The 14,341-nt window shown below is 36.7% G+C and overlaps 1 protein-coding gene across 4 annotated transcripts in view; it reads left to right on the top strand.

The window, feature by feature from the left end:
* Positions 1-6,757: 6,757 nt before the first annotated feature.
* LOC149163197 (uncharacterized) overlaps positions 6,758-14,341 on the top strand; it is a 242,518-nt gene continuing 234,934 nt past the window's right edge. For 2 of the 4 annotated variants that reach the window (XM_089437564.1, XM_089437562.1), the window contains exon 1: positions 6,759-7,150. Coding sequence is in view for 2 of the 4 variants with exons in the window: in XM_089437562.1 (XP_089293688.1) it covers positions 6,970-7,150 (181 nt within the window). In the remaining 2 variants the exon portion in view is untranslated. Of the gene's footprint in view, positions 7,151-14,341 lie in introns of all 4 variants that reach the window. The other 2 variants (XR_016261975.1, XM_089437563.1) reach the window with 2 other exon arrangements.

Raw genomic sequence — 14,341 nt, 5'->3', positions numbered from 1 at the left:
CAATGAGCCTTGAAGATCTGCGATAAGGCGATTTTTGCGATTTGCTTCGCAATATCGCAGTTCCGTTGCGTGTGGTAATCATCCGTCAATGTGTTTTCTGCGAAATGCGATTCGCAAGATGCGCCATCGCATATCGGCGGTTTAAGGCACTTCAGCGTAGGTGTTTAAGGCATGCGATGCGATGAGGGTCTTTTGATGCGTGATTTCGCATCGCGATTTCGCAATCTTAGAATTCCGCTTGTAGGAAGGTATCCATTACCCTTTTTGCGATGCGATGCACTTTAAGGAGTGATTTTATTTTATCTTATCGTAAAACTTAAGTCTTTTTAGATTTTTCGAGGGTATTCTCCTAAGTTTATGATAGTGAGTTTTATTGAAAAAGGAAATACAATAATTAATCGATTTTTAAAATTTTTGAATAAGGGTCCCCACTTATTTAGTATTAGTGATAAAACTAAATAAGAATGGGGGTTGTTGCTGGCCACAACAGGTGGTACTACTACCTCTCATTTAAAGGATCAATTTACTCTCCCCCTTTGTAGTAAGAGAACCTCGACACAGTTACATTACACACTCACCAGGCACACATACCTTGATGTTTGAAGATATTAGCATAACACTCTCATGCGCTGACAGCTAAAGCCAAGGCAAATCTCTAAGTATATGGCAACCGAGCCTTCATATCGGATGGGACTTCTACACCAAACAGTGTGAGGTCTAGTTGGGACTTCACATCGGGGAGGTCCCCTTTGTTGGCGGGTCCAACACTGTCAACAGATCCAAAATAAGGTTAAGCATAATAACTTGAAAAGGGCATTAAGAGTGAAAGTGCATAAGTGGATATATATTATAAAGATAGTATTAAAGTTTGATTTAATAAAAAAAAATATAATAAGTGTAAGTAAAAAGTGTAATTTAAAATATATTTCATTTCCCTAAGTGTCAACTCAAGAGACATAAAAGTCAATTGGGAAGTTTCACGTATACAATGACAATATTAATTTAAAAGTTAATGTTATATAATTATAATTCAAAACTTTATAAAGAAGTATTTAAGATTTCTAAAGTATTTAATTATTGAATACTTAAAGTCAATTTGTATAAGATAAAGTAAGGAAGATTCTCTTATAAAGGTAGCATGATCTCATGTTATGGATTATGTACATTAAAAGATAGTATTTAAGGAAAATAGATTAATCAATGAGAACAATGAATATAATTACATTAAAGTTGATTTGTTAAATCAATTGTTAACCAAAATAAAATATAATTGAGAATAAAGATGCTTCTTATTTTAGGAAATTAAGAACTTGTAAGTAATAATTGATTATTATGAATGTATATTTCAATACAGTGTTGTAACTATGTTTAAAGAATAGGTCGCCATAATTGTCGGTTTACTCTAGTTTGAAAAACTAGGTACCTTCATATTAGACATGGAGATTTATTATTTTTATTTTTATGTTTCCCTATAAGAATAAGACGTTGACATTATAGGACATTATGATAAAGTCAAAGTCAATAATACATTCATCAAAAATAATTTAGAAATATTTAGAAGGTGATCCTTCAAGAAAATCAAAAGTTGATATCAAGGATGCAAAAATAATTTTGATGAAGTTATCATAGATAAAAACGAAGAAATTTCGTGCTTAATGGACCATAGTCAAAAATCACTTGCAGTACTCGAGAAGACAAAGGTTACAAAGTAGTACAATAAAAATTTAGAACAAGAAATCTCAAGAGGAAACATGAAGAAAGCTTGTCAGAATAAGATGAAAAAATTCTCTCGAAGAGCCTTAGTAAAACACTACTATAAGAAATTAGGACATCAAAAGATAAGAATCTTGAGTTTCAAATCATTAAAATAAAATTAATAAATCAGAAGTTGAAGAACTTTTATATCATGTGAATCATAATTAAAATATACCTACACAAATTAAGAAGCTTAAGGAGGATATGAAGTCACTTGAAAACAAAGTACAACTACTTATCGAGGAGAAGTAATGAATCTTTGAGTAAAAAGTCTTAGTTGAAGAAATGAAACAAATGTAGATCCATATAATATTGCAACTAAAAAATGTCAAACGAGTTGAAGTAAAAACATATTCAAATATTGCATTACAAATGATGGAAATTCCAAGTGAAGATCTAGTTATAAAAAAGGCAACACCAAAGCATGAAGAAGAAATTATACATAAAGTAAACCAAGAAAATGATATAAGTATGATAAGGGAAAGTAATTCCACAAAGACACATTATCAACATCCTAATGATGGAATCAAATGCCATACTAGTCAATGTATCAACATCACTCATAAGGGAAACAATTAACCCATATAGGAATAATATTGATACTAATAAATCATGGGAATTGTATAAATGAAACATTTTGCAAAGGCTTGAATTAGGATGGTTAAATCGTGTTACACTTTGACAATTTTTCTAGGTGTTTAGAAGTTCATACCATCTTGTACCATAATATTATGACATATAAAAACTAGCCATGAAATGTACCAAAAGGCACACAAAAACCCTAATCTCTAAGATACACTTAGATATGGGGAGAAGTGCTTGTTCTAAGGTTATTGACTGAGAAATCACAGGCTTATCAAACTCTTAAGCCAATCAACAAACAAAATCATGTAGAAAAACCAAGAAATCCCTAAAATCTAAGCCCTATAAGCATCATTACTCTCGATACTTTGCCAATAAGTGATGAACTACTAGTTGCTAGTTTGCATAGAATAATACATCGCTTTGTGTTGAACTGTCTAGAGCGATGATGGAGGTCATGTTCAATTCTAACCCACATTTGACAAATCCATAGATTTTTATGACTCAAACATTATAAAAAAATGACAATAAACCACATGTCAAACTTAGAGGATATAAATAACCAAGGAAATAAACCAAAAGGACGAACCAAAGGACTTTCCTTAGTGTAGTTGTCACTTCTGTTATGAGAAAATTCCTCCTACAAATAGGTGGGTTCCTCCACATATTTGCCTAAGATTTGTGACATAACAGGGATATAACATTTACAAAATTTCCCTAGATCTAATCCGTTAATCTCTTTTATCAAATTGGAAAGAAGAGACGAAGAATTAATCATGAAGTCCAATGGTGATCTTGATTGGTGTTGATGTAGAATATCTTGCTCCAACTCCATGAAGATCTGTGTCCTGCACATAAGACAACAATAAATCTTGATCTACCTCTTCTAATCAAATATATGATTAGAGATTTGCCAAATCTGATTTAGACTACTCCAGATAATCTTGATCCATTAAGCACATGCAATGAACAATATGAAAATGGGGAGAAATAAGCAAATCTATATTAATAAAGAAAAATATTAATATGATTATACCTTGATTGTATGAATACCTTTCATGGCTCTTTGTCTCCAACCCTTCCTTGACTTATGATCACAATTAAGGCTAGCTTACGATTGCAAGAGGGCTATTTGAAAATTCGAACATCATTTACTTACATGTCTTTCTAACTCTCATTTCTCCCTTGGGAATGGCTTCATTATATAGAATTGTCGAGGAGAAGAGATGATGAATCAAAATGCCCAGGTTATAGCGAATCTAGAGTTTGATACAAATTCCTAGGCCATTGGATGAGGTAATTCAAACCTTCTTGAAGTGATCTCTTTGTGAATGAGCAAACATAGAAGCTAGGCAAGGTCAACACTCCATGCCAGGTTGCATAAAGTGATCATCACCCCTTGCAGAGGATAATGGAGCAATGCATTGCTCCTTGCTAAGGGGTGGGAAGCAATGAAGCTGTCAAATTGGGTTTCCTATGGCATAAAAGTGGTGTTTCAGCTAAGTAGTTGGGTAGGTCTCCCAAACAAAATAAGGTGGAAAATATGGTTGTAACATGGATCTTGAGGCATGGTACATAGATTTCAATGCAATGTGGCCACTTATAGTAGTAGGTTAAACCCCTTTGCAAGGCATTAGGTTTTGCACACATAGTAATTTACTCTAGCACAATATAACATTAATTTCTAGAACTTGCTTATGTTTGACAGTGGGGGAACAACCTTAACTCTTATAGATGTGACAAAATAATGATTTATTCTAGCACAACATAACACAAGTTGGTTTTTAAAATTTGCCTAAGTTTTACCATGGGGGAACAACCTTAACCCTTATGCAAGTGATAAATCATGGGTTTAGGAGTATTTACTAAATTTGTGAGTAAAATGTAGGAACAATGATGAATAAGTTATGGAGGGGGAATGGAAAACTCCATTCGATGGCCCTTGAAGTCATATAAAATGATGTATCGATCTTATAAATTTGTTCAACTAGCTTTCAAGAACTAGGATTTTATATGGTAACTTTAGCATCGAGTTGCCTTTCCTTGGCACTCTTTCTTACTGCCCCTTAATTTACCTTTTTTTCTTTATTCACTTTCTCTATTTCATTGATCAAATCCATTTTTCTTTAGATATTCATAGCCAAGCATGGGACTAGGGGTGTTGGCCTCATAACAAGAGGACATTGCTCAAGTTTTTTTATTTTGACTTTTAACTTTTACTAGCTGTCCAGCTCTAGCCTTTTGTTGGCTTATTTACTCAAGTTTTCTCAACTAAAGTTTTTTTTATGACAATTGACAAGTTAAACATGAATGAGAGTAGCTTTTCCATGGATGGAATGGAGTATACTGGGAAGAATGGAAATTGTTAAAAATGATTAAGACGTGGAATATGCTACCTCAACTAGATTCTTGGTAGTACAACCTATCCCAAAAAATGACAATGCCACTAAAGGATAATTATGTCCCCCACGGTACAATGAGGAGAACAATAAAATTATATATGCTATTAAATGTTATTGGATCTCATTTGGTATTTCCAGCTTTCACAATTATCTCAAAAGGTGAAACACCACGTCCAATCATCAAACCAATGCATAAAATATCAAGTGAAGTAAAAAACATAATGTATCATCCATAAGTGCAATTGTTATTTGAGGTGTGAGGGAGGATATCTAATATACCATGGTCGAGTTAGCACAATTACATGTTTGAAGAAGAAATTGAAAGAGTTGTCTGACTCTAGAGAATATGAGTAAGTGAGCTCATGCAATTAGTGACGTAACACCCCTTGTGAGGGTGCCCATGGAAGTAATTACCCATGGGCATGTAGTAGGTAGTTTGTAAGGGGATAGATTTCCACTCCTTGCATATGCCTCTCGGCCATGGGCTATTAAACTATTTCCTTACATCTAAAGAAGAAAAGCGCCAACCAATTGGAAGCAGTTTTAGGCTATACTCTAGGATCAAAGGATAATTTAAACTTAGATAATATTTGCAAGAAAGGCAATGTCCCATATGGTCATTGTTGAGGCTACCTCAAGTGGAATCATACACTTTTCAATAACATCTAACCTTAATCCCACACATGAGACCAAATATAGTCCCTGTTACCATTTAACCTCTTACCTAATAAGCATTTTCATTTATTGCATTTTTTTCAAAGATGACAAAACCTATCATAACTTAGTTGTTAATTGGCAGCAAGGAGAACCATTATTGGCCACTATTCATTAATGTGATTTGAGTAATTGTTATTGTTCAAGCAAAACCACACCACTTCAAATGCCCTGTTAGTGGTTTCTAAGGGGGTAGATTTTTGCTCTTGCCAAATGCTTCTAGGTCTTGGGTCATTAACTTGTTTCCTTACATTTGAGGAAGATGAACACTTAACCAATCATATGCAATTTTAGGTCTCACTTCAAGGCTAGAAGATGATTTTAGTTTAGACAATATTCGCAAGAAGTAAATTTCCCTCATTATTATCATCGAGGCCATAACAACAGGTTCATGTGATTTCAAGTAGCATTTACACGTAATCCCATATATAAAACCATAGACTACCCTCCATTACAATTGAACCTTATGTCTAATAAGAACATTCCTATCTTTATTGGCTGCTATTCGTTAATCTGATTTGACTCATCACTATTTTTCAATCAAAACCACACCACTTCAAATGCCCTATTGGTGGTTTCTAATGGGGTAGACTTACACTCATGCTAGATGCCTTTAGGGCTTGGGTCATTAACTTGTCTCATTACATTTAAGGAAGACAAGCTCTTAACAAACCATGTGTAGTTTTAGGTCTCACTTCAAGGCCACAAGACACTTTTAGTTTAGACAATATTCACAAGAAAGTAAATGTCCATTACTATCACCACTGAGATTATAATAATATGATCATGTGATTTCAAGTAGCATATAGTTGTAATCCCATATATAATACCATATACTACCCTCCAATATAGTTGAACCTTATGTCTAATAGGAACATTGCTATATTTATTTATTTTGTGTAATGGAAAAACCTACCATATCTCAGTTGTCAAACCAATAATGGGGACAACCACCACTACCTGTTATTTGCAAATGCAGGTTGACTTATCACCATTATTCAAGGAAAACTACGCCACTTAGAGTGACTTGCTAGTGGTCTATAAAGAGACACACTTTCATTTTTACTAAATATATCCAAATTTAGGTAGTTAACCTAAACTAATTACCAAACAAAAACAAGGTTAGGTAATACTTGAAAACTTATAAACATTCCCTTTACTAACCATTATAAAATATTTTAATTAAAATTACTTAATATATAAATTATTTAGAAACAAATTTTAGTAAAAGCGTTGCGTTTGTATAGAAGGAAGAACTGAATATTTATTCGCAAAAATGATACTGTACTCTTTCACCTCGCTGGAGAGTGTACTCTCCCGCGTAAGCACATTAATGCTGTTTTAACTATTCTATCAATCACTATGTGATTTGGGAAAATGGCTCGAAACTTGCAAACAATTTTTAGCGGAACTATATATATAGAAAAACACTAAAACAACATGTATCATAGGACATAAATCCTAAACCCCAAAAACTTGCGAACTTGATGACTGACTGAAACCAGGGTGGCTGGTCATGGTAGGAGAAAGAGGAGATGCAATGGGCGAAATTAGCAATATTCCGTTTTCAATGGGAATGGAACCTCAGACTCGCTGTAGCACGAGCACGCCTCTGATTCCGATCTTTGTGGACACTAATCTGGACACCCATCTGGCTCTTACCGTATCTCCCTCGGAGACTATTGATGACCTGAGAGGTGAGCCTAAAATTTAAATTTGTATCTCTTTTCTATCGATCATGCTTTTGTTGGAGCAATCGGAATCAATGTTTTGTGATAATGTTACATGTTGCTGATAGGTTGTGCTTACTGGCTGTCTGGATTGCAATGCATTGTAAATTGGACATCCGCTGTTGATTTGCACATAGTTTTCGTTTCCCTTTGCAGTGGATTTCTATTAAAAATGAAGATGTGGGAATTTTTACAGGCGTTTTCTAAACATTTTACCGTTTGGAGTTTTGTTTTGTTTTTTGTTTTGGGCCAAATTATGGTTTAAAATCGATTTTTGACTACATATATGGATTCATAATCCATGGTTGACTACATATATGGATTTATAATGGATTTTTGACTACATATATGGATTCATAGTCATATAAAATTGATTTTTCAATCTATATATGTATTCAATATCATGAAAAACTCACTAAACACTCAGATTATGGAAAGTTCATAACTCAAAATTGCGATTTCACCAAAAACCACCGGATTCTAGACAAATTAGAACATAAAATACACCGAAAAACCCTCCAAAACATATAACAAATAGACTAAGCAAATTTTTAAATCTATCCTATAGGGTTCTTTTCATGGACATCGACTATTTGTAATTTGGCTTCACGTAAAACTTTGAAATACCAAACCTGCCTTTTACCCACTAGGGCTTCTGTTCCATTCATAAAAGGGTCATCTATCAACAGCCAAGTAAATTCCTTTGGATGATTCATTGTGCAGGGAACTTGGTCTTGATCATCTAGGCTAATGAAGTACTCTTTTCCAGTGGCAATGCAACCCGTCTCCCTTTCATGCTTTTTTTCTTCGGGATCTCTGAAGAGTTTCATTCGCTGTTGACAGATAACGGTGAATACTCCAAATTTGGAGACTCTTTTGTTTTGTGTGTATTCAGTATTCACAAAACTTACTTTGCATTTGATAAAAGGAGGTGGCTGCACGTTCTGGCCGCCGCTAGCACTACCTGTATGTACAAGTGACACAATATCTTGCTGTCTACCAGCATTAGAGAGTATTCAAAGTCAGAGCATCCGGTGCTCCAAACTGAAGAAACTGTAAGATACCCCCTTAAGAATATCTCAGTCTCCCCATGAAATTTCTGAGTTTGGTCTGAGTTTTCAGTATGTCATTTTCGTCAGACAGTTTGTGGATGTTTGGCTGTAGGTGCTATTTTAGGTTGCTTATTCAATAGAACACACATAGTTCCAAATAAATACTCAAAGAAGCACTTCTGATCAGCATTAGATCATTTATATATCATTCAGAAATTGTACAAACCATCATTATGAGCAAACAAGAGACACATCTTCAGATTTATGACTGATATGAAACTCAAATATACAACAAATGGAATGAACAACCTGGGTATGCCTCAGCTAGGAAATAGCATTAAGTTCCTTCAGCATAATGAATGAGTCCTCAGCAGAGTATTTATTCTCCTTTCAAGCAATCATACGACCCCTTCAGTGAGCAACCAATCCCATGAAATAACTGTGTGCAAATATATCAGTCCATTTAGCAAGCAGGCAGGGAACTCGTGGTCTCTTCAGCAATAATACGATCAGCACTTTGGTAACCAATCAAGCCACTGTACGGTGACCTCTTCCAGCATACCCTTCAGGCAAATATGGTTGAACTTGACCTCTTTTAGTACTCCACTCTCAGCCAACAATGGAGTGGTACACACAGCCAGCAAGGAGAGGAAACTAGGCCCTTATTGAACAGTCAAACTCAGAGTCTCAGCTATGAATGTGTGAAATCCCACGGCCATCTTCAGCAAGGAAACTCAGCCCTCTTTATCAGTGAACTCAGCCTCGAAACTGTATCATGTGCATCCCTCTTTTATTAGTAAACTCGGCCCTCAATTTATGGTAGAACTCGGCCCCTCTCTCTCAGCAACTCGACCCCAGATTTGGCTTGGCAACTCCACTCGAAAGAAGATTTGTAGAACACACAAACTCAGAGATTAAAATAAACTGATAACACTTTGAAGACTTACTCCAGCTCCGCCATCTTCTTTCCTTTGAAGAACAATGGCGAAATCTGAATAATCTTGCTTTCAAACTAGCTAGGGTGTATGGTTTCAACATTGAAACTAACAACCAACAATCAACCAACAATGAGGGTTTTCAAAAACCCTAGACTCTTTCTCAAGAGCTTTTCAAATTTCTTTTTCTCAAATGGGCAAATGTAAGAATGAAGAGAGACTCTTCGTTTTCCCTCTTTTATAACTCATTCACCACTTTTGCTCCCTTTTTACTCTTTTACTTTATTAGAGTCACTTCAATGTGTTTTTTCCATTTATAAATTAAAAGTGGCTTTTCATTAGTTTAGGACCCATGTCTCTTTTTCACCACTCTAACTTTTGCAATTTTTCTTCTAGGTCAATCATGTTCCCTTAATTATTTTTTTCCCGTCCTAGCCTATGGGCACCTTATTAGGCTAGCGGATCCCCTTCCTCATGACTCCTAAGTGGATGGCGACATTATAGTCCTCCCTGCCCAAGGTTGCTTGTCCTCAAGCAACTTTAGCCTTGGATGTTGGAGCACTTGTTCCCCTTTCCGTGTGGGATCTTCAACGTGCAAATCTTTCCATTTCACTAGGTACTCCTTTATTGTCCCGTTCCTCAACTTCCGTTCCCTCACCTCCAGAATTTCTTCTGGAATTAGGATCTACTCCCCTTCCCTGTCTAGTGGTGGAAGCTCGGTAAAAGTGACTACATGTTGTCCTAGAGTCTTTTTAAGGCTAGCCACATGGAAGACATTGTGAATCTTATATCCCTCTGGAAGCTCTAGCCCATAGGCCACCTCCACTACACGCCTCACAATCTTGTAGGGCCCATAGAACCTAGGCTTTAGTTTCTCAACCCCTTTCATTTTGAGTGATGATTGCCTATAGGGTTGCAAATGAAGATACACTAAGTCCCCAACCTTGAAGCTACGCTCTATTTGATGCTTGTTTGCATAGATTTTTTGCTACTTCTGAGCCATTTGCAAATTTTCTTCGAGGACCCGTAGTATGTCTTGGTTATCTTGAATCCAATCCTTTAGCTAGAGGGGCTCACCTATCCCAAAATACCCAATCCACAAATGTTGGAGCTTCATATCCATATAGGGCCTTGAAGGGTGTCATTCTGATTGACATGTGGTAAGTGGTGTTATAATAATGTTCATCGAGGCGTAACCATTTAACCCATGCTTTTTGTTGGCCAGATACATAATTTTTGAGATAACCCTCCAACCATTTGTTGACTATCTCAGTTTGGCCATCAGTCTGTGGGTGGTAACTAGTATTAGGCGTTAGCTCCATCCCAACCAGCCTGAACAACTCCTGCTAGAATCCTCCCATGAACCTGCTATCCCTGTCACTGACAATGGTATTAGGCATCCCATGCAATCTGAACCTCTTGGAAGAACAACTTTGCTACTGAGTATTTGGAAGTTATGGCAAAGAAGTGTGCAAACTTCATGAACTTGTCCACCACCACGTAAATACAACCCTTCCCTTGCACCTAGGGCAATCTCGTGATGAAGTCCATGGAGATACTGTCCCATTTTTGCTTCGGGATGGGAAGCGGCTGAAGCAACCTTGCTGGGTGAGTATGCTGTGCCTTGTGTTATTGGTAGACGTTGCATTCTCTCACAAATATCAACACATATGTCTTGAGGCCCTTCCATGTGAACCTCTCCTTGATTTGTTTATAAGTCTTCAAGTACCTAGGGTGCCTTGTTAGGGGTTTGCTGTGTGTTGCCTGCATAATCTTCTCCTTGAGTTGAGATTTTGGTACCAGGTAAATCCTGTTTTTGTAATAGATAATGTCATGAACGACACAGTACCTGTCATCTTGGATCAGCCCATTGAGGATTTCACAAGCAAATTTGTTTTTGGAATACTCCACCAACAAGAGGGATTTCCAGTCACCTGAAATCTCCATAAGAGAGAGGGTGGATGGCATTTTGGAAAGGGCATCTGTTACTACATTATTCTTGCCCTTCACATACTCAATCTCAAAATTGTATGCCTGGAGCTTGCTGATCCACTTCTGCTTGCTTTCATTCAACTCCTTCTGCTCCATGAGGAATTGTAGGTTTTATGATCAGTCTTCATTTTAAACCTGTTCCTCACTAGGTACTGTTTGAACTTGACCAATGCATGCATAATGGCCAACATCTCTTTATCATAAATAGAATAATGCTACTCATGATCTTTGAGTTTACAACTCTCAAACACAATGGGTTGGTGATCCCGTATTAACACTGCTTTGATCCCTGTCCCTGAAGTGTCACACTCAAGCACGAATGGCTGAGTGAAATCTGGTAGTGCCAACATAGGGCATGAACTCATTACCTGCTTCATTCTCTCGAAGGTCACATGTGCCTGATCAGACCAACTGGAAGCCCCTTTCTTTGTGAGGTCTATTAGAGGTGTTGTCAACTATGAGAACCCCTTAACAAACTTCCTGTAATATGTGCAAAGACTGGAGAAGCTCTTCAGTTCAGTCACATTTTTTGGGGTAAGACACTCATGATTGCCCCGATCCTCTCCTGGTGAACCTGAACCCCATTCTCCCCAAGCACATGGCCCAAGTAGAGCATCTCAGTCATACTGAGTTCGCATTTGGACTCTTTTGCATGGAACTCCCGTTCCTCCAAAACTTAGTCCAAATGGTTGAGGTGATCCTCCCAAGTTTTGTTGTAGATGAGAATGTCATCAAAGAAAACCAACAAATATTTCCGCAACTGTTTATTGAACACATGGTTCATGCAAGACTGAAATGTTGTGGGTACATTGGTTAGCCCAAATGGCATAACCAAAAACTCATAGTACCCACAGTGGCCCCTGAAAGCAAACTTTGGGATATCCTGCTCTCGAACTCGAATCTGATGGTAGCCTGAGTGAAGATCTATCTTCGAAAAATACTTTGCTTTCCCAGTTCATCCATCAGCTCACCAATCCTTGGAATGGGGTACCGATTTTTGATTGTTCTCTTAGTGAGTGCTTGATAATCAATGCACATTCTCAAGGTTCTATCCTTCTTAAGTTCTTAGCCATCACTACCAAAGAAGAAAAGGGGCTAGAACTAGGACGAATGTGGCTCAATCTCAGTAGCTCTTTTATAACCTTCTCAATTTTGTCCTTGTAAACATTGGGTGTCGATAGGGACTGGTTATAACATCCTGCACCCCCTCTTCCAACTCTATCACATGCTCAAATCTCATATTTGGAGGTTTTAATTTTATGTTAACATGTTCTTTGCTTAGTATAGTTACTTCAAAGATCCTTATTAGCCCGATTATTTATCAATTTCATTTCTATTAGTAACTGAACAAAGAACATACATGAAAAGTGCTGAAGATGAGCCAAGAGAAGAGAACACAAGAATATGGCACAAGCCAGGGAAAAACCCCAAGATGGGGAAAACCCTTAATCAATTCTTCTTATTATAATCAAATGTTCAGCACAGAGAGAGAGGAAGAGAGTACAATAATTCAAAATTGATTTGCCAATTGTAGATGCAGAATCACGACCCTTAGATAAGTATATGTTCCAGTCACAAGTGTAATTTTGAAGCAGACAAGATGTTTCTGATGACATATAGCTAAGGAGACTTTGACTGGTTAAGCTATTGTTCAATCTGTGCAACAAGCATCCAAAATTGTCTAATCACATCCTTTTTGCACAAGCAAGTGCTAGGGATTACGTTTTATGATGGCAGCTCATGGTTATGGTATGTAAAATACTGCAATAGCTCTTGTAAACATATCAAAACACCCTTATACTTCTGCGGCCACTCTTCATGATAATTTGACCTCCCTCTGGAACAATACTGCTCTTAATTCAACCCTTAAATAGGCCTCTACGTTTGCTAGTATTCACAGAATTAGGGTTGCAACACACCTGGGTATGTGCATACCCTCTCGGCCTATTAATCAGTATGGTAAGACCTGTGGCTAGCTTGAGAAGAGCTCCAATAATTGCGGCTTGTTGACCCTGCTGCCTACACCAACCTATAAGTTAGTGAGAAAAGCCTTCAACCCCGTAAGGTGCGGTTGGTGGCAGGGAACTCAAAGAAAGGGTTGTCACACTAATCCTGACTCTCTTTGTATGAGCTATCTCCTAGGTTAGCTAAGGGGGGTGGTCCCTAATGAAAAGTTAAGTTAAAAGATGTGAGTTTTTAGGAGAGTGTTATAGTGAAAATGGATTACTTTTAAGGATCTATGAACAAATATGAAGTGAGCAACTTGAAATAATAATGCCAATAATTAATATGACAAAAACCATAAAACCAGTGACTTATAAGCGACTTGCTCAACATTTTAAAGATATATTTGCTCAAAGTAAAATGCAATGCTCTCAAAAGAGAAAGCAAAGTAACCCTAAAATGTAAACAAAAATTGTTAGCACAAGATATGCGAAATACAAAATGTTTTTGAGATAATACTCTTTTTAAATCAAAACATGTGAAACATATCTTGCCGAAACCCAAAAATTAGTAATTATCTTGGAAATGTAAAAGAAAGGAAGTGCTAAACCAAGACATCAATATGCAATTAGACTTGAAGCATGAAATAAAACACTTGTTTGAAAGGATTACAATACTTGCTTTTGGAATAGACTTTGCATATGAAAACTCAAACCATCAAGAGACAAGTAAAGTAAATGTAATGGAAAGTGCTTTTGGTTAATTTTATGAATTATCTCTACAACATGATTACAATTTAACTCTTCAATCCTTAGACCTCACTCTCGCCCAAAGGTATGGATCTCACAGTGAGGAGTCAATAGAGGAGTAAAGGATCCCTAAGATGTCTACTTCAACCAACTTATGTTGGAGATAAAATTTTAATGAGGCTTGGGGCCTTCCTATACTAAAATGCCTAGATAGATGAAATGCATGTAAGTTTTTTCCCTAAAATAAAATAATGCTACATGCAAATCCTTCAAAGAGATTGATTTGCAATGCTTGAAAATGAAATAGTGTTCAACATAAGTTGCAATTATAACTTCAATTGGAGGAATTAAATGTTGACATAGATTGTCATTGATGTCAATATGGCACTACTCGGAGGGAGCAAACAGAGCCATCGGAGGGAGAAAACAGAGCCATTGGAGGCAGCAAATAGAGCTATCAGAGCCACAGAGGAAGCAGACAGAGCT

Source organism: Pinus tabuliformis, chromosome 5_2 (assembly GCF_031772625.1).
Source record: "Pinus tabuliformis cultivar Carrire ecotype Pingquan chromosome 5_2, CPIR1, whole genome shotgun sequence".
Classification (NCBI taxonomy): Eukaryota; Viridiplantae; Streptophyta; class Pinopsida; order Pinales; family Pinaceae; genus Pinus; species Pinus tabuliformis.
This window is presented reverse-complemented; position numbering and strand designations above follow the sequence as displayed.